At 44.8% G+C, this 20852-nt stretch overlaps 2 protein-coding genes across 6 annotated transcripts in view; both read right to left on the bottom strand.

Moving 5' to 3' along the window:
* Positions 1-20852, bottom strand: part of LOC105565275 (CUGBP Elav-like family member 4) — a 634883-nt gene that overhangs the window by 199127 nt on the left and 414904 nt on the right. The window lies entirely within an intron of this gene.
* Positions 20263-20852, bottom strand: part of LOC105565278 (histone-lysine N-methyltransferase SETMAR-like) — a 2291-nt gene continuing 1701 nt past the window's right edge. Inside the window, exon 2 of the mRNA XM_012018347.1 lies at positions 20263-20848. Within this exon, the coding sequence (XP_011873737.1) occupies positions 20382-20848 (467 nt within the window). The 3' untranslated portion in view covers positions 20263-20381. The remainder of the gene's footprint in view (positions 20849-20852) is intronic.

Below are 20852 nucleotides of genomic sequence, written 5' to 3'. Positions count from 1 at the left end.
GGATACAAACTATTGCATCGCATCGTCCGCCTCGGGATGTCCGATCGAGTTATCGTCTCCGTATCTCCCCTCTCCCTCCCGCCGCCCTCTCGTGACCCTCCTTCGCTCCACCCCCGTTTTGCGAACGTACCCCCGGGCTACGAACCACCCCTCGCAGTCAGTCGTTCTCATTCTCGAGCCGATCCGTCCGACCAACCCCTCACGGCGTAACAGAGTCCCATCCGGTATCAGAATAATTCGCATTTATTTGTCGTGCGCCCCGCGCGACGCCGTCGTTCCGAGAGTCGCCGTAATGAAATGTCGTCGAATGCAATAAGATACAGGCGGATTCTTATTCCGCTGGAATAAGACTTTTATTATGTTGCCTCGTGGACCTCGCTAAAATCACGATTGTATCCACTTGTTCTTTGAGGAGGGCACCGCGCAGCATTCTACTCGCGCGTCTACTCCTACTCGGGATAAGTTTTCGTTGATGTACGGAAAATTGCGTTCCGGATTATGCATAAATCGCCATTTCCTCTGTCCGTATTACGTGTCACTTTTGTAAATCACGGGATTTATGTTTCACGAGAGCGAAGAGACCCCCGTTCGACTTTGACAAACGATTATGCCATTATGCCTGACAACTCCACTGCCGTAAACAGAATGAAAAATATTGCGAGTTGTACATGCGACGTTCGCTAACTTTTCAACTTTTCCCGCATCTTTGAAAAGAGCCTGTCCCTATAACGTGATTATATACATATATCTTCACGAGACGGATTACTAGCTTATTTAGCCTGAAACTCAAAGGTCGTAACTCCTATTTCCTTCTTATCACCAAAAATCGTTGCACAATTCGATCGCAAGTCGCAAGCAAAGGTGTGCGAATCGCTTCGAATTCGAACCTCCAGTGATTCAATCCTTTCTCGTTCTCGAGTCAAAGAGATACGAATTCGAATAATTCGGTGATTTCGATTCAATTCCGAATGCAAATAAAATCATTTTTTAAATAAATTGAAAAAGACCAAGCTTATAATTTTATTTTCAAATCAACATGCAATGGGCCCAGGAAAAGTTGATTCGAGTACGAACATGCAAAGAGATTCGAATTCGACTAATTCGGTGATTTCGACTTATTTCGATTCAATTTGGAAGGTAAATAAAATCCGTTTTTAAATAAATTGAAAAAAATGGTCAAGTTTATAATTTTATTTTCAAATCAACATGTAACGAGCCCAGGTTGATTCGAATTCGAGTATGAACAGATTCTGTTCGATTCGAACACCTTACTCTAGTGAGCTCTTTCGGAATCCCGCGAGAAATAAAAGATTCTCTGACGTCGGCACTATTTTTTTTGTATTGTTCTTACCCATCGCTTTCAGGTACCATAAATATGAAGTAGCTTCGTGACATATGACTCACCTGGAAAAAAAAAGAGAAAAACGTTATTGCGAGAAATGAACCGACAGTATATTGCATCTAATACCATTAGTATGTACATTGAGGCCGCGCATTCGTACACTTTAATGATGCAGCAGCAGTGAAAGTCACTATGAATTAATGACTGGTGGACGTATTGCCTCGCAAAATGCTACTGACAGGATCGATCTGCGGATTAAATTTTCATTTACCGTAACGCCCCGTGCCTTTGCGCGGTAACGACGTAAATTCGGTGCCGTTCGGCTGGCACGCTTGGGTTCATTAAAGCAATCCAGCTCGCGTTTAATCCTCGCGAACCCGCCGAAATCATGTTCGATAAACATTACCGCAACACAGCGGTTTTCTTTGGCGGCGGAGTTAAGATAGCCGGGGGAAGTGTAGATAGGTGAGACGCGCGTGCGGAGCGTCGTGACGAGAATTTTGCTTGACAAACAAACGACAATCCACGAAGATTGCTCGCCGCGATCGGCCAATGATTAAAGCGCGCGTCACTCGTGAGGAACGAAAATTCAAAGCCGAAAATATGTCACGTCAGCACGAACGTGCTCCAGAAGATTGACGCTAATCCCGGACGTTTTGCCGAAAGCTCGTCTTCCACGTTGGGCTTGGCACAATGGGGATGCGTGTGTATATATATATGTGTGTGTGTGTGTGTGTCACAAATCTAGTAGAAAAAAAATACATAGCCTCTACCGAGCATCACTGTCTCATTCTGGATATTAAATCGAAATCCCTAATATCGAGATTGTGATTGTTATTCAAGTGATTTAAATTGGCTAATAATTTCGTATAGAATTTAAGATAATTGTGCTTATTTATACATTAATCTTTTCAATTAAAACAATCGTATTGCTCAGTTGACTTTAGCCTTTGATTTCTCATGTATAAATACGGTATACATTGTTGCTGATACATAGATAATTTAATTATTAATCATGAATTTTAACATGTTAAATATTAATTATCTTGTTTTTTTTATGGAGAGAGATTTCAGCGAGATTGTTTAATTTACTTAAAAAGAATTGTTAAAAAGAAAGCTATAATAATTTCAAATCTGACTTTGAAGATTGCGTAAAATTGTTTGTTTCGCGATTGAAAAATATATAAGTAAATTATACAATTTATTACATTATTATTGCATCTCTTTTCAAGCAATTTTTACATCCCGTGAAGGGAGCAAAATTGTGGATTTTAATGAAGCAAAAAAGAAAGCGAACGAGTCGCTGCGCTCTGCGGTTTTTCAATTTCATTTTTTTCGCTTTATTAAAATTACACAATTTTCTGATAATGTTATATAAACACCCTTTCGACCAAAATGAGGTCAATTTTATTCTCCAAACGAATGTTAAATTTTATGTTTCACAATGGTCCATTTATTGATATTCATTTGAATTGCTGGCAACCAAAATATTGCAGCATTTGTGTTATAGTAACTCTAAAGAACGGCAAATAAAATAATATAGTAACATTTCATAACGGTATTAATTTGGTCGATACACGGCATTCGGCGTTTGTTTTCTTTGCACGCGGCATAGTGCTGTGTATACACAAGTTGCTACCCCGACCATTCAGGCGTTCAAACTTGAGTGGACGGCTGGTACCGTGAGACGCTCTATGTGTCGTCGTATTAGCTCTCGAAACGTTGCGATAGGTACTGAAACGCGATTATTCCTTATGGACAATTAGCAACTACAAGTTCGCGCGATCGATTAACATACCATAAGCGTATTGAGACAACTGTTCGAGTGTGTGTCTTGCACGATCTATTCACGGAAAATACAAATCGAGACACGATACTCGTACATATACATAGAAAGAGAGAATAAAGAATGCAAATTATATTTAAGTAACCTACTTACGGGCGACAATTATTTCATGTGTCGTACCGCAAACTTTTTAACTTCATCTATCGTAAACGCAACACCGGATCGAATAGTTGTACAATAGTAAAAGTAAAAATGTACCTTTAATATTGTGAGTACCACAAAATGTGTCGCGTGATTCGGATTATCATTGCACGCTCGACCGTAATTATTGCAATTGTGTTCTCGCAGGTGAGGGTGTGTGTGATTTCCGACGAATAAAAGAGAAGAGGCGGAGGAAGAGAAAGGGACTTTTGAGGAGCATCGGGCACCAGCGGAGAAATCCATGGGGTAATCCTCACAAAAAGTAGGTGAAAATATATGGTAATATATTTCATACATTTGGTATATAAAAATCCTGTTTAAACAGTTGTATATAATATTGTATATGTAAAAAATATACTAAAAATGTATGAGAAATGTATGAACAATATTTAAATTATATTTTTATAATTTCGCAATAACGCTCTTCGCTGTCGCGAGGCGGCGATCGCACGTTACACTTTCTCGTATTTAAAAATCAACCAACAGCAGTATATGTATAAGAAGTGGCGAGAAATCAGATCTAACAGTTGTGGCAAATGAAATCAATTTGATCTCCGCTGGTAGAGCGTTGAGAACCTAAATTCTAAGGTACTTAGAACACCTAATGTAATATTCCTTTTAATATTTTTACATAAAACCCATATTACCCATTTATATTACCCAAATTGTGAGGGAAAGTTGGCCATAGTGTTATAAATAAATAGTGAAAATAGAGATACAAATTACAGGTCAAATTTGCAATTTATATACCTTTATTATGTCTATAACGTTGATTTCGACAACGTAACTGCAATTTATTTAACATTATGGCAGCTGGTAGTGAACACATGAAAAACTTTACAGGCAGTCGAAAGTAAAAATGTGATATACAATAATATTCACGATATTATTATTTCGAATATTTTATGCACTATAAACTGCTATAAATATTGACCATCTTTCAGAATAATTATGAAAATACACGATTTAGCAATTAGTGGAGAAATTACAGTTTATGGGGGGTTACGTCAAAGATTCGAAGAATCGCTATTCGTCCGAAAATTAGAAAGGGGCTAATACACGCTCGTAAACTTGTCGCGAAGCGAACCGATTGTCTCCAATCAAATATTTCGCTAACGTTATAAATCCAATATTTAATAATGGACGGTCCAAAAAAATTATATAATGTAAAGATTTAACCCTGGGATATTATAATTGTGCGATTGTGTATATAAAAATGTATGTGTGTATACAAAGCTCACTTTGTATACTTTGTAAGCTTATTTTAAGAAATGCAATTTCAGAACACCATGAAGGTATGACATATTAATAAAGTTATTTGGAAAATTTTAACATTATTAAATTTACGAGATTATTGCTTGGATAAAAGATAAAATTTAAGGGGAAGAGAAAAGAAAATAAGACAAGTGCTCTGGCATTCTTAGAACATAAAGCTTTTATTAAAGTTCTTTCATAGTGTTCACATCTTGTGGGCCAAGAAAATTGGAGTAACACTGTGATATGTGTTGTATTTATATGAAAAGTAAATTATTATTTATATAAAAACTCGCAGGGGGTAAATGGTTAATATTCAAATTTTTATTATTTTCACTTTCGTTTTTTTCTTCTCAAATAGTTTTTCAGTAACATTGACGTCTGTCTTATTCTCTAAGCTTTTTATAGTTAAATGTTACATAAAATGTTACGAGAGAACGATATCTAAATTTTTTTTCAAGCACGTGTTAGTTATACAAAAACTTATTTTTATTTGAGGAATGAAAATTAGTAACAGATCAGCGTGGCATGAAAATTCTATGCGATATTATTTGCCGATCTCGATCGCAAATAACTTGAAAGCTCTCGCGACTTTGACATACTTGTATCAGGATTCTTGACTTTAATCAATTTCCAAAACACCTTTGAAATAAAAAGTATACAGCGGGTGACAATATAAAGTATCGTTCAGGAACACTAGAATTAAAGCTCGTAAGCTCGCGCAAGGTCTTGAGATCGGCATTACTTATCTGTATTCTATTTATGCGTATTTGTTGCTCGTATACACACCGTAACATTCAATCTTCACCATTAATCCCTATCGGATCGGTCTCCGGTCGTATCGCATGGGATCCAGCGCGCGGAGGGAGGGAGGGGAGGGGGGGGGGGCGAATCGAATGAGCGGAACTCAGGGAAGTGAGTTTAATGTCCGTCCCGACCCACCGCGAATTACCTCGCGGAGATTTATTAAAACCGTAAAGCAGAAGAAACGATTTCGCTCGAGCGTGTCTGTATGCTGGGTGTTCGCAGTGAAAGCAATGGGAGAAACGGAAAGCGCGTAGGGGGGGGGGGGCAGGGAGGCTGCGCGTCTGTGCCTGACGTTAGTGACCATGGGGCATTTTCTTGGTCAAGCTCGCCCGGTTCACGTTGGATTAGTTCCCGTTTCCTAACTCGGGGCGATGCGCCCGGCCAATTAAAGCGCCGTTAACCTTTTCTCTGCAGTGCCGTTGTAGATACCGGCTTGATTCTCTTATCCGCAGAAACGGACTGCCCGCTCCGTAAAAGAACCATATAATACGAAAGAGAAGTCTGTGGCCAGCTCCCGAGACTGTCGAACCGAAGGATTACGCCCTCCGCTTTCTTGTTTCCCCCGCCTGCTCTCCCGGTCCAGTGCGATATACACTCCTCCTCGTTAAGCTCGAGTCCGATATTTATTTTTAAGTAGATCAGGAAGAACAAAAGATAATTTTAAGCAGCCTTTCTTCTCAGTTTTTCCCTTAATAAACAAAACTTTTCGTAACGATCGCCGATATAATGTACAGACCGGCTACTTAATTGAGAACAAGTAGCTTAATTGAGAACGTTCTACCTTGCGCGAAGTACGAAAATACGTATTTCACGCTTTTACCATAAACAATGTGAACTTTTCTACCTTCTACTTCTCAAGTCTCATTCTATACTTTCATTTATGAAAAAAAAAGTCCGTTATTACTTCATCAATGTTTGTTCTTTCTTAATCTCACTGATCTCCCGCGAATCGCCGCAATTTTCGCTAGCACACAGCTAAAAGCGGGAAATTCAGTTTCTATCGGATACGAGATTGATGTTCGCGCATCGAGGCGAAAGTTCGGGCTCCGATCGGCGGTCGATAGTCGCAGTTACGCGGGATATGCAGTGACGCGACAATTTTTTCGCAGGACACCGATATATCTGTCCCGGTGTGTACTTTGCTTCCCCGGGTTTCACCCCCCTCCCCGCACGAAAGTCGAATAAAGTAAAGCGGCGCTTGGCTGCCGGCCAAGCTCCGGATCTCCAGCCTCTCGCGTCGGCGAGGCGGATGCCGTGCGTTCTCGCTGCGCGCGGCGTTACGAGCCATTGCACACGCCGAATCGTCTGTGGCGCTCGGTGCACGGAGCCAAGTCCGGCCCATCCTCGTCCACCTACCTACCTCATCCACCCCTAATGTCGCGACATTACCCGGCGCGCGCGCGGAAGAAAAAGCGGTTGCACGGACGATAATTATTGGAGATCCGGTCCCCTTGCGTTTGGTGGGAACGGCGGGCCGGCGACCGCAACCCCCGTTAGCCGGGAGAGGGCTATTTTCTCCTCGCGAAGCATCTCGCGCACGAACGGACGCGGGAGACCGGCCGAGGGGCAGTTTACAATAACGAGGACAATTTTCGGCGGACGCTCGCGGCTGGAGATTATTGCGCTCGGGTGTGTCTTACTTTTCTCACGCGAGATCCCGAGGAGAATCTTATTATACGAGCGGGCGTCCCGCGTACGTTTGCGCGAGGGCAGCTTACTGTTCCCTCGGGTGTCCCGTCTCACCGAGGAGCACAATAAATACGGGCTATTTTAAATCTACATCCTGCGAGGGGTAGTAAATTGCGAAATAATTACGCCGGGCCGCGCACGCGTTCGCTCGCTTCGGAAGGGTTGGTTACACGAGCTAGGTTTGGGCAGAGGAATACGCGGGGAATGTACCTCCGTTGCTTCAAGGGTACTGCAATGATTCGCTCTCCCTCGGGAGAGATGGTGCTTCATACGGGGGAAAAAAAGGAACCTAACGCAAACCCGTGTAACGTGTTGCGTTGGCCGCGAGTGCGGAAGGAATTGTGTATTTACGTATCCGAAGAGTGCACTCGCGTTCTCGTTTTCACTCGTAATTGCTCGTATTAAAACGCTTTGCGTGCAGAAACTGAGTCTCAAAGGAAGATGAACGGTTTAATGCAATGAAACCGTTTCGTGTTTGCCAATTTCAATATTAGTCTATTTTTTTTCCTCTCAAACCCAATACAGATAGTTTATAAAACTTCGGTGTCTGTAGCGTGTTTGCAATCTATAATTATCTTAATTAGCCCGTTTAAATTTACTATACCAGAAAAATATAGCGGAATCAATTTACTTTTGCGACTTTGTTGTCGTTAAGTAAATCCCGAGAGGAAAACCGCTGACCAAAATCTTGTACACCAATGCCCACTAATGCCCAGTGAGCATTACTTTGTCTTATTATCTTAGTTTATCTTATTTATCTTGTTTTATCTTATTTTATCTTTATAATGCCCCAGCAAGGCCTAATGCCCAAACTAATGCCCCCAAAAATGCCTAGTAATGCCCAGTAATGCCGGAAATCTGTACAGCACAATGCCCACAGCGGTTTCCCCCTTGGTAAATCCAATTGATGTCGTCGCGACAGTCTCACGTCATCTAAAGTGGATAATAATAATTGACTTACTTGTGTTAGTTATTTCGCCTTTGAAATTTTATCTTCCGCTTTCGAAATAGTATAAAATCAAATACGTGAATGCATAAACTTATTACTCTCTCACATTATACGATCGAGAAAACAGTCACGCCCATTGATCCCCGCGAAACTTTGCGGAGACTTTGTTCGCGAACGAACTATTCAGCGAAATCTTGAAGCGAAACTTCCCGCGACGCATTTTCGGGGGCGAATCTGTTCTCCTCGAGACAAGGAGAACGAGCGCGGGGAGAGAGCGGTGCACACAGAAGGGAGGGAGAGAGATAGAGAGAGAGAGAGAGAGAAAGAGAGAAAGTAAGAACGGAGAAGCGGAAGCTGGAGCACGCCTCTGCCGTACCTTTCAATTTGCGAGGCAATATTTTCGGCGCACGCCGGCTGAGCTCGGTGTTTTATAAGGTCGTTACCAAGGTTGCGCTAATCTTCACCCTAGCCGCAAGCTTCTGGCAAAGTGCCCGCCAGGAAAATATTGTTCCGCCGGTCTTATCTGACTTGTATCTCGGTGGAGACCTCGCGCGGGAAGAGCCTCGGCCCCGGCGGCCGCGTACATACGTGTGCGGATGTAAACGCGGGAAATTTCATATTCTCAAAGTGAGGAATTTACTGTTGCGTCGGAAATCCGAGTGCGGAAATACCGCAGGGAGAAACAGGGCTCGGGGGAGTCGAGCGGCGCGGAGCACGAGCGCCACCCGTTATTCCCCTTTCGTGAATGCATATTCGCATCCGCGTCACGCATCGGGACTCCAATGCCGACTTCATGTGGCCGACTTCGTCGCCAGCTCACGTCGTCGGAGCGCAAATTAAACTCCCGTTTTTAGTTTAGAAAATGAGCGAGACCGCCGGTGAAACAGCGGCAAATTTTGGCTCGGAGAACGATACTTCGACGTGGCTAATTTTTCGCTGCTAAGTCTAGATTTTAGGTGGAATGTTACGTGGCACGCAACGACATGTATACATGGACCGAGTAATGATATGCTATTGCTGCGAAGGGAGTGAAGCCCGAAGTTGGTGACAGAAACAGTTGATTTGCGCCTACTGCCGCACTTTCTCACTCTAATACATGCATAGCGCTTCTTGACAGTCCAATGTCATTGCAGTCGCTATATTTCTAAGCTAGAGTGAGAGAGCGGTAAACGCAAAACGTCTTTCTCACTCGCACTTCCGGCCTCACTCCGCAAACGGAATAGTTGATCTATGCATGTATGTCCTTGGTGGCACGATCTGCCTCCTCGATTATTCTTTTTTTCTCTCATCAACGGAGCGTGTAACAATTACTTAAGGAATGAAAAAGGGCAAAGAGCCTGCGGGTATTACGTCGCATTTGCGCCGCAGACTGGGACGGAGCAATGAGGATTCTGAGGTTCGACGGGCCTCTCGTGGCCTCTCGAATCAGTTATACGACCCATGAAAGAAGACTTTATCCCATTGGCAATTAGTTGCATCCATAATGAGATCCCGTAAAACTCGTAAATCCTAATGGGATTAAAGGGAGCCTCGATAATGTCGGAGTCTACCCATTCTCCGATACGATCTCGGAGATAAATGACTACCCCTTTTTTTCCAGTCGAAATCGCTTTTTGTTATCCCGCAGGAAAATCCCGCGCGCGATATTCGATGCCCGATAAATTTGGTATTTCCGCGCGTGTAATGAAATTTCCGGACCCCGACGCCTGCTGATCGCGCACAGCTGGAAGCTTAATGATCGTGGACATCTCACAAACATCACGTACTCCGAAATACGCGAACGTGACCGCAACACCAAACGTGATCGCGATTTCCCCCTATACGCGCTAGCTAGCTCGTGGGCGCGACTTTAAGGGCGAGGGGACGGAAAAGACGGAAGGGAGATTACCCCGGAATAAAGACTAGTGGTCATCCTGAGTATCGCGTTTCCACGAGAAAAATATACGTAAGCGCTTGGGCGTGTGGCTCGAAGAAGAAATCCACGCTCCAACGAAATGGTTTCTCCAAAATAATCCAAACTACGCGAGAAAAATTGTTCGAATCTATCTTTTAGCGTTTGCCGCTGCTCGAGTCTCTCGAAGTCGCGCTCTCTCGCCTCGAGGGAAAAAAAACCAAGCTCCACCTTCAGGCTCGTAAATGCAACCGCCGCCGTTAGCGCGGGGATGGGGAGGAAAGTGCAGGGTCTGTGAAAGTGTAGGGAGGCTATGATATCCAGTGCGGAAACTCGTTCCGAGCAAAGAGTAGGATTTACCGACGGAATAAGGAATATTCCGGGCTCTTGCGGGTCTGAAATGGGCGGCTAGACGCATAAGGCCAATAAAGAAAATATGACGCTTGCCGGGATCGCGCGTCGCGTTGAACGCATTTTCGACTGTCCCTCCTCCGCGGGGATACATCCTCGAGATTTCCGCGAAGGAACGACCACTAACTGCGTTACAGCTGAATTTATTTGTACAGGGAGAGCTCCGCGTATTCGGAAATAAATTCCCGAGCGGCAGAGTACACCCGTCTCCGCGCTGCGGTTTATCGTTGTATCAACATCACCGTGTTTGGGTCTAGCGCAGTATTTTTATTCATACGTAATGAGAGATTTTTTTCCGTATGCGACATCATTACGTATTAAGGGGATCCTAAAGCAGCTGGCGAACTCGATCGGTGTCGATAAGATAGGAGACGGAATTAGAAACGTCAATTATCGACATTTTCGTTTTCGGTCCGAGAAATTTATAGCCAATTGGCAACTTTTACGAAAAGGCAGCAATTTTATTAGCTGCACATTGCTTAGACCGAGATTTTCGATCGAATTCTAGCATTGTCAACACTATGGCTTTGACAATCTGACAGATGTTTGGCAGCGGACCTCTCTCGAAAAAGCCTGCAACTATTTCTACTTTTTTTTTTCAAGACCTGAATTTCTGGACTTGCGTTTATTAGAAGTAATATTTTTTTCTAGGCTATTAATCTTACAATTAGTTCTAATTGCACGATATTGTTCTCATATGCTGTCCCTAGAGTATGCTGGTCTCATTTTGTATATATTTATTGTAGAATTCTTGTATCAAGCAAATATTGTATACCGAACCTTAGTAAAATTAAAAATGTTTTTCGTTTTTTATATAAAGTCAACCAGCACAGTCTAGATTTTGCTGCGTACTTCAATTCCGTAAAAGAGTTTTGCATCTCTATAGAGCCAATTAAAAGATTACTTCCAACAAAGAATGTCGATAAAACAGACGGCTTTAGGATCCCCTTAAGACAGCGCGGCGGAGAGATGCGCGTGCTTCACACGTCAAGTATCGCACCGTGGTACACACTTCTTCCGACATTCCGCCACACGTGCATCGCCGACTGCGTATAAATTATGCAAGACGTATGCTCAGATGGATGGCGAAGGTATTCTAGGTTGTCGGCAAAGTTTAAGCATCCGCGTCTGCTCGGCCAAGGGTGTGCCCGCCCGGCTGGGGTTGAGACTTCGAAAGCCAGCGGCACGCCCGCGGTCGACTTTTTGCACGGCTATTGCAACAGTTGGCCCCTTTAAGGCTATCCGAGAGCACACTCGACCACGGCTCCTCCTTTTAACGCTCCTTATAAGCGGTTGTCTGACTTAAAGCGGCTGGTCCCCACGTTAGTTGTCCAACTAATCGCGTATGCAGTTCCGGAGGCACGTCAATGCCGTCGAGTAAACATCGTTATACCGACACGATATAATTGTCGCGCCGATACGAGATGATTACGAATTAATTTTACACGTGTATGCATATTGCACCTTTTTACACCGTATATCGTTTCGTTAGACAATTGAGCTTCAACTCCTGTATTTGTACTCTCTAATAGCCAGTGGATTATCACTGATTGATTTTTAGAGAGTATGATCTGCGTGAGAATGGCTATAATGATTTCAAGCGCATAACTCATTAACTTGTGATTCGCAGGAACGGCCGTTCCTGCCCGATAGTAACTGCTTAACTACCGATATTCCATACCACGTGTTATATGCGTTCCACTGAATTGTCGGATATCGAACCTATGTTTTATAAGTTTGCCTGATTTCTTAATAGCCCGCGAGAAGATTAATCCGAGGTTTCCAATCTCGGAAGTTCATTGTGTGGAAACAATATATTTGGATTTTCGAGAAACGTTAATTATTGCAAGATTACTCGAGTCAACAAGACTGAAGAGACGCGCATCGGTGCATTCGGAGCACCAAGTTATTTAGAGATAACAGCCCTTAGAAATTGCAATTTGTGAATTATTATTTTGAGAATACAACCGAATTACTTGACTAGAAGAACTTGGCAAATCTTCAATCTTTCAGAGGTTTGCGAATATTATAGTCGTCGAATATTTCGAGTGGCATGCCTAGAGCTCTTTCTCCGGTCTCCTCCGTTCATTGCTCTCCCGCTCAGCGGCGAGAGCTTGGCTCGGGACTAACCGACTCATTCATTGCCTAGTTTAGCAGCAGTTTGCCCTGAATATTCATAGCTGGCCTCATCCCGGCGGCCCGTGTAAATATCACTCGAAAAGTTCAACGCTTCCTTAGTTCTGGGCTGGCGGTAAGAGTCGTTCTGCGCGCGTATCTTATTAATGTACTACAAAATAGGTCGCGCGAGAGGGAAAGCAGGCGCAGGTATGCAGGAGAACGACACTTGGAGTAATTTTTTGTCGTCGTGTAAAAAAAAAACGCAATTTTAAATTCAATGCGAATTTATAGCCTCGACGGCTCGGCTGATAGCGTGATACGGAAAATCATTCGAAATTGTCCGACTTCGGTAACGACGAAACGTGTCATCACAGAGCCGATAAACAAACCAGCCGCGCGCTAAATTGCTAGCGGCAAATTGTGCTCCAAACTGTGCCCATATCTAGTAATCACGCATGCAATCGTATCGGAAGTAATTACAATGTGCAACGCGATCGTAGGCAATTTTTCCTGTGTAAAAAAGCCGGGCACGGAACCTGGGACCGATGCGACAATTTCCGTTCGCGCCGCCGTCGCTTTCGCCGCTCGTGTCATTTCGCCCTCGTCACACTCGGTGCGTTCTCTCTCTCTCTCTCTCTCTCTCTCTTCGACTCATTTGAGATGCACTGCCGCAAAGCGCGTAGCACGCGCGGCCAATGCGAATCCAATATCGGAAAACAATTTTTCTCGGGGAAGAATTTTAGCGCGGCTTTTCAAGACTTCGGACCTTACTGGCTCGTGCTGCGGCGCCCCCGGACCACGCCACCCTTCTCTTCCTTTCCTTCGCCGACCTTTATTCTCTATCCTCTCCGCCGCTAGCATCTCCCCTCCCGCTCTTGTTCTGCTTCTGTCGTGCCGGCCCATTTTCTCCGTACCACCTTTAAACCGCGCTCGTTTCTCGCAATAAAAGAGTGCCCGCGGTCTTTCGCCGTGACTTACGGCCGTGCCGGTAATAACGATAAACGTTAATGTCGCTTTGTCGTTGCGAGCGCAAGCTATCGGGGATTAATCGGTTCGTTAAATTCTTTTTTTTCCCCCCCCCTTTTCATCCGCGCCGTTTGCATCGACGTCGAAAGGTGCCCACCCCTACCCGCTATCTGTTACGAATCTGAAAGTAACGAGCTGGAGGCGCGCTTGTGCCGTACATATGAAAATGTGAGGTGCGTTACCGCAAGGGCATTACTGCCAGCGCGATATTGCGACGCGAAAATTGCGTAGGGCTTTATTGAAATATAATTAATTAGCGTGTGAATCAAAGGGAGTCAACGGGCGCGAGAGGGTGAGGCAGCGGCTCGAACGAAGCGTCTAGTTAGAACGGTCGCTGAAAGTTAGCCCGAGTTTCGTCTCGACGCAGGAAGCTGGCCATGAAGCACACTCGTTTATAACGGACCGGGGAAACAAAATTAAATTGTAATTGCACCACGTATACAATGGCGCGGACCATCTAGGTAAGCACCCTGCCGACGACAACTAATTACATTTAGGTACCTCACTTTTACCATGACGCGGAGTAATTGCCTCGGGTAGTCATAATGAAAAAGTATCGATTGTGCCCGCGTTACCGCTCGCGAGGAGGAGGCCTGTACCTTTCGTCACCTGCGTTTAATGCACAACTCTTGCAGTCGTTTAGCAACTCGCGCGCGCGCGCGCGCGCTTTTTTTTTTCATGCCCCGCGACGCGTATTACAAATTAACGACATCTGCGCTGTGCATTCCTAATGAACGTACTGAATATGCGAGGAAGCGTCAACGAGATAGTTGCCAGCGTTTATTCCCGCGTTTAATAATATTAACGAGGCCGTTGCCGCGTCATCTTTTTCAAGTTGGCTTCACGTAGCTGCGCATCTTTAACGCCCGGTCTACAATGAGACACAAGTCAGTAGGAAGACATAAGCGAGTTATAAGCCTGTTATAAGATACTCACAAGTCGGGACGCGGCAATCATAAGAAGATTGTCAAAATCCAATCCTTCTGACTTGTAGCTTATGATTGACCACTCAGAGCCAATCATATGCCCACCGTTTTTGTCGAGAACGCCAAGCCACCCAAGACAACAACCGAAATATTTGTGTGAGAAAACTATGTACTTGCTAATAATTTGTAGTACATGCCTATAAGTATGTAACCTTTTAAGTAAAATTTTTCTACAAAGAAACATTTCAGAACGTAACCTTGATCCTAGGTACTTTTTAAGTATTGTTCAACAAAACGGTGTTTAACCAGACTTGTCTAACGATGGAAATCGCTGCATCCGACGAGAATATTGATGATTTGGAACTCATCGAGCTTGATGAGGCAAATGATTGCCTATAAATTTCCGTCTCTGATTGGCTAGATTATAGTGACTTATGACTCATTGTAGACCGGGCTTAAGACTAACTATTCTCTCCACGATAACGGCAAGTTTTAGTGAGAAAACTGTACGCGGGAGATTGAAAGCGTCAGATTGAATTTTTGATCTCTGAGATAAGAATGCCCTACATCTGGTAGTTATTTATCATTTATATTATCACAGTGTTTAATCGGTTACTTTACGCAACAATGTAATTAGCGAGCTTATTAAAATTCCTAAAATAGACGCTAAAATTATACCCGATGGTATTTTTCGGATATACCCGAGAGAAAATGTAACAGCGCGGGAAACATTTTTATATAAAACGAAATGGGTATCAAAAATTTGCGGGAATGAAAGGAAGAAGGTCCACGTTGAAACCCTTTCCGCGAGGCGGACGATGAGAGTAAAAACCGGTACTTAGCGAAGTTAACTAGAGTGCAGCGCCGTTTACGTATGCAGAAAATGGTGGAGTTGTCGGGTTCGCCAGGAGTTGGAAGGAGAGTGCAAGGAGAAGGGGCTGTACGCGAAAGTCCGAGTAGAAAAGGGAAAAGTCGGGAAGGAGAGAGAAGGAGAGAGCGAGAGAAAAGCGCAGTTTAAGTGCTCGCTCGAGTGAGAAGGCGTCGGTACAGAGACAAGGCGCTAATGAAATAGTCGGTTATGTTTTAAGTACTGCTGCTTAATGTACATTCCACGTCGTTTCGCGGCAGCGGGCCGAAAGTTCCGGTTTAACTTGCCCCGGCTGCCTTCTGCTCTGGCAATCGCGAAAATTCGAGCTCACGAGCGGAGCAAGGTTATCGCGGAAAATCCTCAGGTCTCCGCGCTCCTTTTTTCAAATATTTGAATGAGACACTTAAGAAATACACTTAATTAAGATTGGATCACGGTCCCGGGATTATTTTCGCCCTCGTCGTACGTCAATTTTGCCGGATACAGACGAACGTCGAAGATTGTCGATCTAAATGAATGCGAGGCGCGCTCGACTTTAATCGATTTTCGCTTAATCGCGTTATATCCATCTTTCCGTCATTTAATTTGCACACAAAGGAACGGATCGAATTAGTCCCATAAGGGCGTTAAACCACCGCGAAAAGTTATGAAGCGTAACACGAGGCTTAACTCGTGGCAGCTTAAGGGGTTAATAAGATATTTAGTTTACTAACATTTGGACGGAGCCAAGGGTTTATGCGGGGCTAGTGAGAGCCACCCGTGGTCTAAGAGACTTAGAAGCTAGCGGTCACCCCTTGAGTGCATTCTCCTGTTCCGCAGTGTCTACCGACGCTTTAGGCTTTCAAGATCATTAATTTAAGGCGCCGCCACCGCCGCAGGCACTGCGAGGCACTGAATTCTCGATGCTTTCTAGAGGAAGACTCGAAGCAGTAGGACGGAAAAGAAGCAGACGAGAGGGAAAGAATTCCCAAACTCGCTTAGTGTTTATCGATCGTTCTCAATTGGCTAAAAGCTCGCAACGCGAGGATTAATAAGCTGCCGATTTATCGCGTCGTCATTTCTACAATTTAATTCTTTAGACTAACATCGATTGAGTTATCAATGAGTTCATGATATAGTTTGCGCGTAAAGAAAATTTCAAATTACGTCAAGTCGAATGGCGGAGAAAAAGAGAGAGAGAGAGAGAGAGAGAGGAGGGAGGGATAGGGAGAGCAAGTCGTAGACTCGAAAGGAATGTGAGAAAAATAGTCGAGACAAATATCGATCGCGATGCGTCTGGCTGAGGAGCGAGGACAGCTGGGCTATCGGGATGGTCGAGTAGGCGAGCTATTTGCGGGATAATGCGAGATTGAAGGAATAAGGACGGCCAGAAGAAGGGCCATGGTAGGTAAGCTGCAGACGGAAGTGGTTATATGGGCGAACCGGCGCGGCGACTGGGGACGAAGAAGCGGAATGGCGAATGGCAGCCAGGAAGCAGTGGACAGGGAAGCGGGGACAAAGTTGTGTGGGACATTTAAGGCTGTTGGTGTTACGAATGCACGCGATGCTTGCTTAGATTCACCTTGTTGAATATTACATGGAGGGACGCCACGCGATCTTGCCTACGGCTCAATCTCGCGTTGTTAAACCTGATCGGTGCAGGCTAATCGCGAGCGGAGCCGCAGAGATCTTAATGGTGAATTTTGCGATAGGAGTGAATTAAGCCAATAAGTTTTCAGCTCGCAGAATTTCTATTTTCGCAATGATAATCGGAAGCTCGGTTGTCGCATCGTTTGGCACGAAGCGTTAAAAGATTGCGATCAATCGAGAGTAAATTGGTTCGAGCCCTTGCACGGGAAGTCGAGGGAGAAAGACACGTTTGTTATATCGTTCGGATTTGATTGCGCGGTTCGCATGAAATTTGGTCGGCGGACTTTCGATCGGTATAACGAAGCCGGACAATAACGCGCTATGTGCGCAACGGCGTAATATGTCACACGGTCTGTAAACAACACGAGCCGCCCATATTTTTCGGCAAAATTCAATTTTTTAGTTAACGTAAATACAATTATTCTGTGAAACGTGCTGAACGTGATAGCGAAATCTAATAAAATATCATCACCAACCATCGCCTTAAAAAAAGGCCATAATTTCAATTGGCTTGAGCCTTCCATATTGCGAAAGCAGGAGATAGCGGAGATGTTCTATATAAAGAAATTCAATGACACCCTAAATTTACGAAACGAACACAGAGAACCTTAACGCGATATATGACGGCCTATTAACGAACACCTGACAACTTATTTTACGTTTTTCCTTCTTTTTATTTTGTAATTTTGACGTTACTTCAATGTTCTTTTTTCTTGATGTCTTATTTATTCAATTTCCAATAGTACTTCTCTTCTTTCCTCTAATTTTGACCCTGACCATATTTTTAGTGCTTCTTTTTATTTATTTATCGTTCTGTGTCTTTTCGATGTAACGTCCCTGACCGTAGTCCTACGGTGGCTGTTGTGTCGAATGGACGTGCCTTCAAACACAGTTTTCCTGATATCTAGAGACGGATGACATCTTTTTTACAATTTAATTTTTAACTAATCCATGTAAGTGTAGAGTTGTGAATCCCATTTCGCCTCGATGGCTAATACTGCTAATTGCTGTACGAACGGCTTACAGATAATGAGTTTCTTCAAATTGTAGATATTCCCTTGAAGAGGACCACAATCCGGATGGTTGAAACGTTGGAATAAACTGTTAAACCACCCAGCCAGTTTAAAGTCGTCTAATAATTTTTCTTCCCGTTGCTAATAAAATATGCAAGAGCCGAAATCGAATCCACGGATGCCTCCCTCCGAAGGACGTCGCGGAGACAATTACGCAATCGAGATGCCCTCGTATTCCTTCTCATTTCGCAAAGAGCGGTCGCATTGTTCCAGAGGCGAGTCGCCGAGACTCGAGACGATACAACGTAACATTTTCGTTTCGCGCCATGACGACGGTTGGGTGGCGAGGAAGTAAATCAATCAATCCGCTGAATGGCCCATTCTTCCTCCTCCTCCTACCGCCACCCCTAACCGGCAATACCACCCTTCCGACTGCAGCCATTCATCGAGATACACTCTGGCATTCATGATATTCCGCACGATTGCGGGAGATTGAGGTGACTCGGAGATGGAAGAGCCACACCACCGTCCTTTCCTCTCTCCCCCCCCCCCTCTCTCTCTCTCCCTCTCTCTGCGCCATCAACCTTCTTGCCGTTTCCCAAGGAAGCCGCCGCTGCGGAGACGGAATTAGCATCTCCATTAGTCGCGAGGGCATAATGCGATATTACCGGAGGTACACGGCTACCGGAGAGGAAGTGAGACAATGGTCCGCCATGCTACTCGTCGTATTCACGGTAATACCCGGTATCTATCGGTCGACTTTGGTCTTCGAATCTTATAATACCCGGCCGAAGGAAGTCCTACTTACCGTGAGTTGTGTAATTTCGGACGAGTGCCGCAATTAGATCGGCAAAATCTCGTCTAATTACATCGGTAGGAAGGCGCTTATTTTTATTAAAAGGATAACGCGCCGCGCGGCTCGGCGATGGCGCAAAGATCGAAAAGCAGCGATGTTAACTTGCATCCAGTATGTATATCACGAGCGGTTTGCGCGCTTTACGCGGCCTTTATGACCGCGAAATTAATTAACGTGGCGGCGAGTCGCTGGGCGCACCGGTGACGTTTTTCTGTGATTTAATTTCCGCCGTTGTCCGCGCTCGTCGCGGAATAATTGAGTAAAAGGTGCACGAGCGTCTTACGGAAGGGTGGAAAATCCTAGAGAGAAATTGGGAAAAGGAGACTTTTAAGGGGGCTGTTTGTAAACGCCCCGGGATCGAAGATACATTTTTCTCGGCGCGAGAGTCTCTCAAAACGCTCGTAGGGCACGTCTCGGATTTTGCGAGCGTCGTAGAACGAATCGACGGGGTCGGGCGATGATATTTCCGATTCAGCCTCCATTAACGGAACGTGACGATAAAGCTGCAACTGTTATTATCGCCGTCGTTTACGGTGCCCGATGGCCCCGAGTGTGCGGGCTCGGTCGTATATCGGTGCTCGCCGTTTTCCTCTCTTCTCCACCTCTTTTTTTTTTACCCTCCCCTCGTCGCCGCTCGGCGTTTTTATTTTCCCCTTGTCTCGACTTCGCCGCAGATACAGAGCCAGCGAAAACATTTTTGTCGTTCCTCAAATCGCTCCGGAGGCGACGTCCCCGTGACACGAAATGACTTACTAACGACCGCGGCATAATCGCGACTGTACGACGCTCGACGCTCGACGAGTTTTATGTCCGAGGATTAGAGCGCGGCTCACGACGTTAAAGCGGTTACGGCGCAATTGCATCGCGCGGAGATCGCGGATCGTTTATGATCGAGATTAATGGCGAGTGCGATAATGCCAAGGAGGAATTGTGCCTCCGAAGGTACGTACGCCGCGCCGCGATTTCGCGCTCGAGACCATCGGGAGAAATTACTTCTCCTTGTTTTTCCCGCCTTATCGTATTATCCGCGTTATCGTACCCCCCCCCTTCCCCCGACTTTATCGTATTAAAAGTACAGCGAGGACGTTTACGATATCGTATACTGTTTTGCGAGCATTCGTTGTCGTCGTCGTCGTCGTCGTCGTCGTCGATCGTCATCTTCGTCGCGCTGTGTACACTCGCTCTCTCGCGTCGTAGCCTCGGAGAACTCGCGCGTCAAAAGCCGCGACCGTGAAGCCTGTATAAGGAGACCGAACTCCCGCAATCAGAGTGGGCCTACATTTTTGAGACTTATTCGTTCCGAAAAGAATCACTGGAGCCGCCGTCAACGGACAACTCGATTCGCATTCGTGCGTGTCACATGGTTGTCATATGCATGAAGCCTTCGTGAGAGTTCCGCTTGGAGTGCCGAGCGGCGTGGACGTTTTTACCTAATCTAATTGGGAAGTAAAAGTGAGCGAATTCACAGGTTGAAATTACAAATATTCTAGTATTCACTCACTTTTGTAATTTTCGCAAGTTCCCGAAATCGACCCCCGGATAACGACGGTTATACGCTGTACGAGGTCTGTTCAAAAAGTATCGCGAATTTTGTGTTTTTTCAACAATTATTTATTTATTCATGAATATCTATGTTGTCCCCTTCAAAGTAATCCCCATCAGATATTATACACTTGTGCCAACGTTTTTTCCAATCTTCGAAGCACTTCAAAAAATCCTTTTTTGTGATCTTGTTCAGCTCCTCCTTCGATGCCGTCTTTATCTCCTCAATCGTGGCGTAGCGTCGTCCTTTCATGGGCCTCTTCAGTTTCGGGAACAAGAAAAAGTCACAGGGGGCCAGGTCTGGGGAATACGGTGGCTGCGGCATCATTAGTGTGTTGGTTTTGGCCAGAAATTCGCGCACAAGCAACGATGATTTTTGGTCGAAAGTGAGCAATTTTGGTACGAATTTCGCGGCGACCCGTCTCATGCCCAAATCATTGATAAAAATCGAATGGCACGAGCCAATCGATATGTTTAGGTCCTCAGCAACTTCTCTAACGGTGATTCGACGATTGGCCAATACTATTTTCTTCACTTCATCTAT

This window comes from Vollenhovia emeryi, unplaced genomic scaffold (genome assembly GCF_000949405.1).
Source record: "Vollenhovia emeryi isolate VEMERY1.0 unplaced genomic scaffold, V.emery_V1.0 DF939154.1, whole genome shotgun sequence".
Taxonomy (NCBI): domain Eukaryota; kingdom Metazoa; phylum Arthropoda; class Insecta; order Hymenoptera; family Formicidae; genus Vollenhovia; species Vollenhovia emeryi.
Note: the sequence above shows the minus strand (reverse complement) of the source record. Positions and strands in the feature narration are given on the sequence as shown.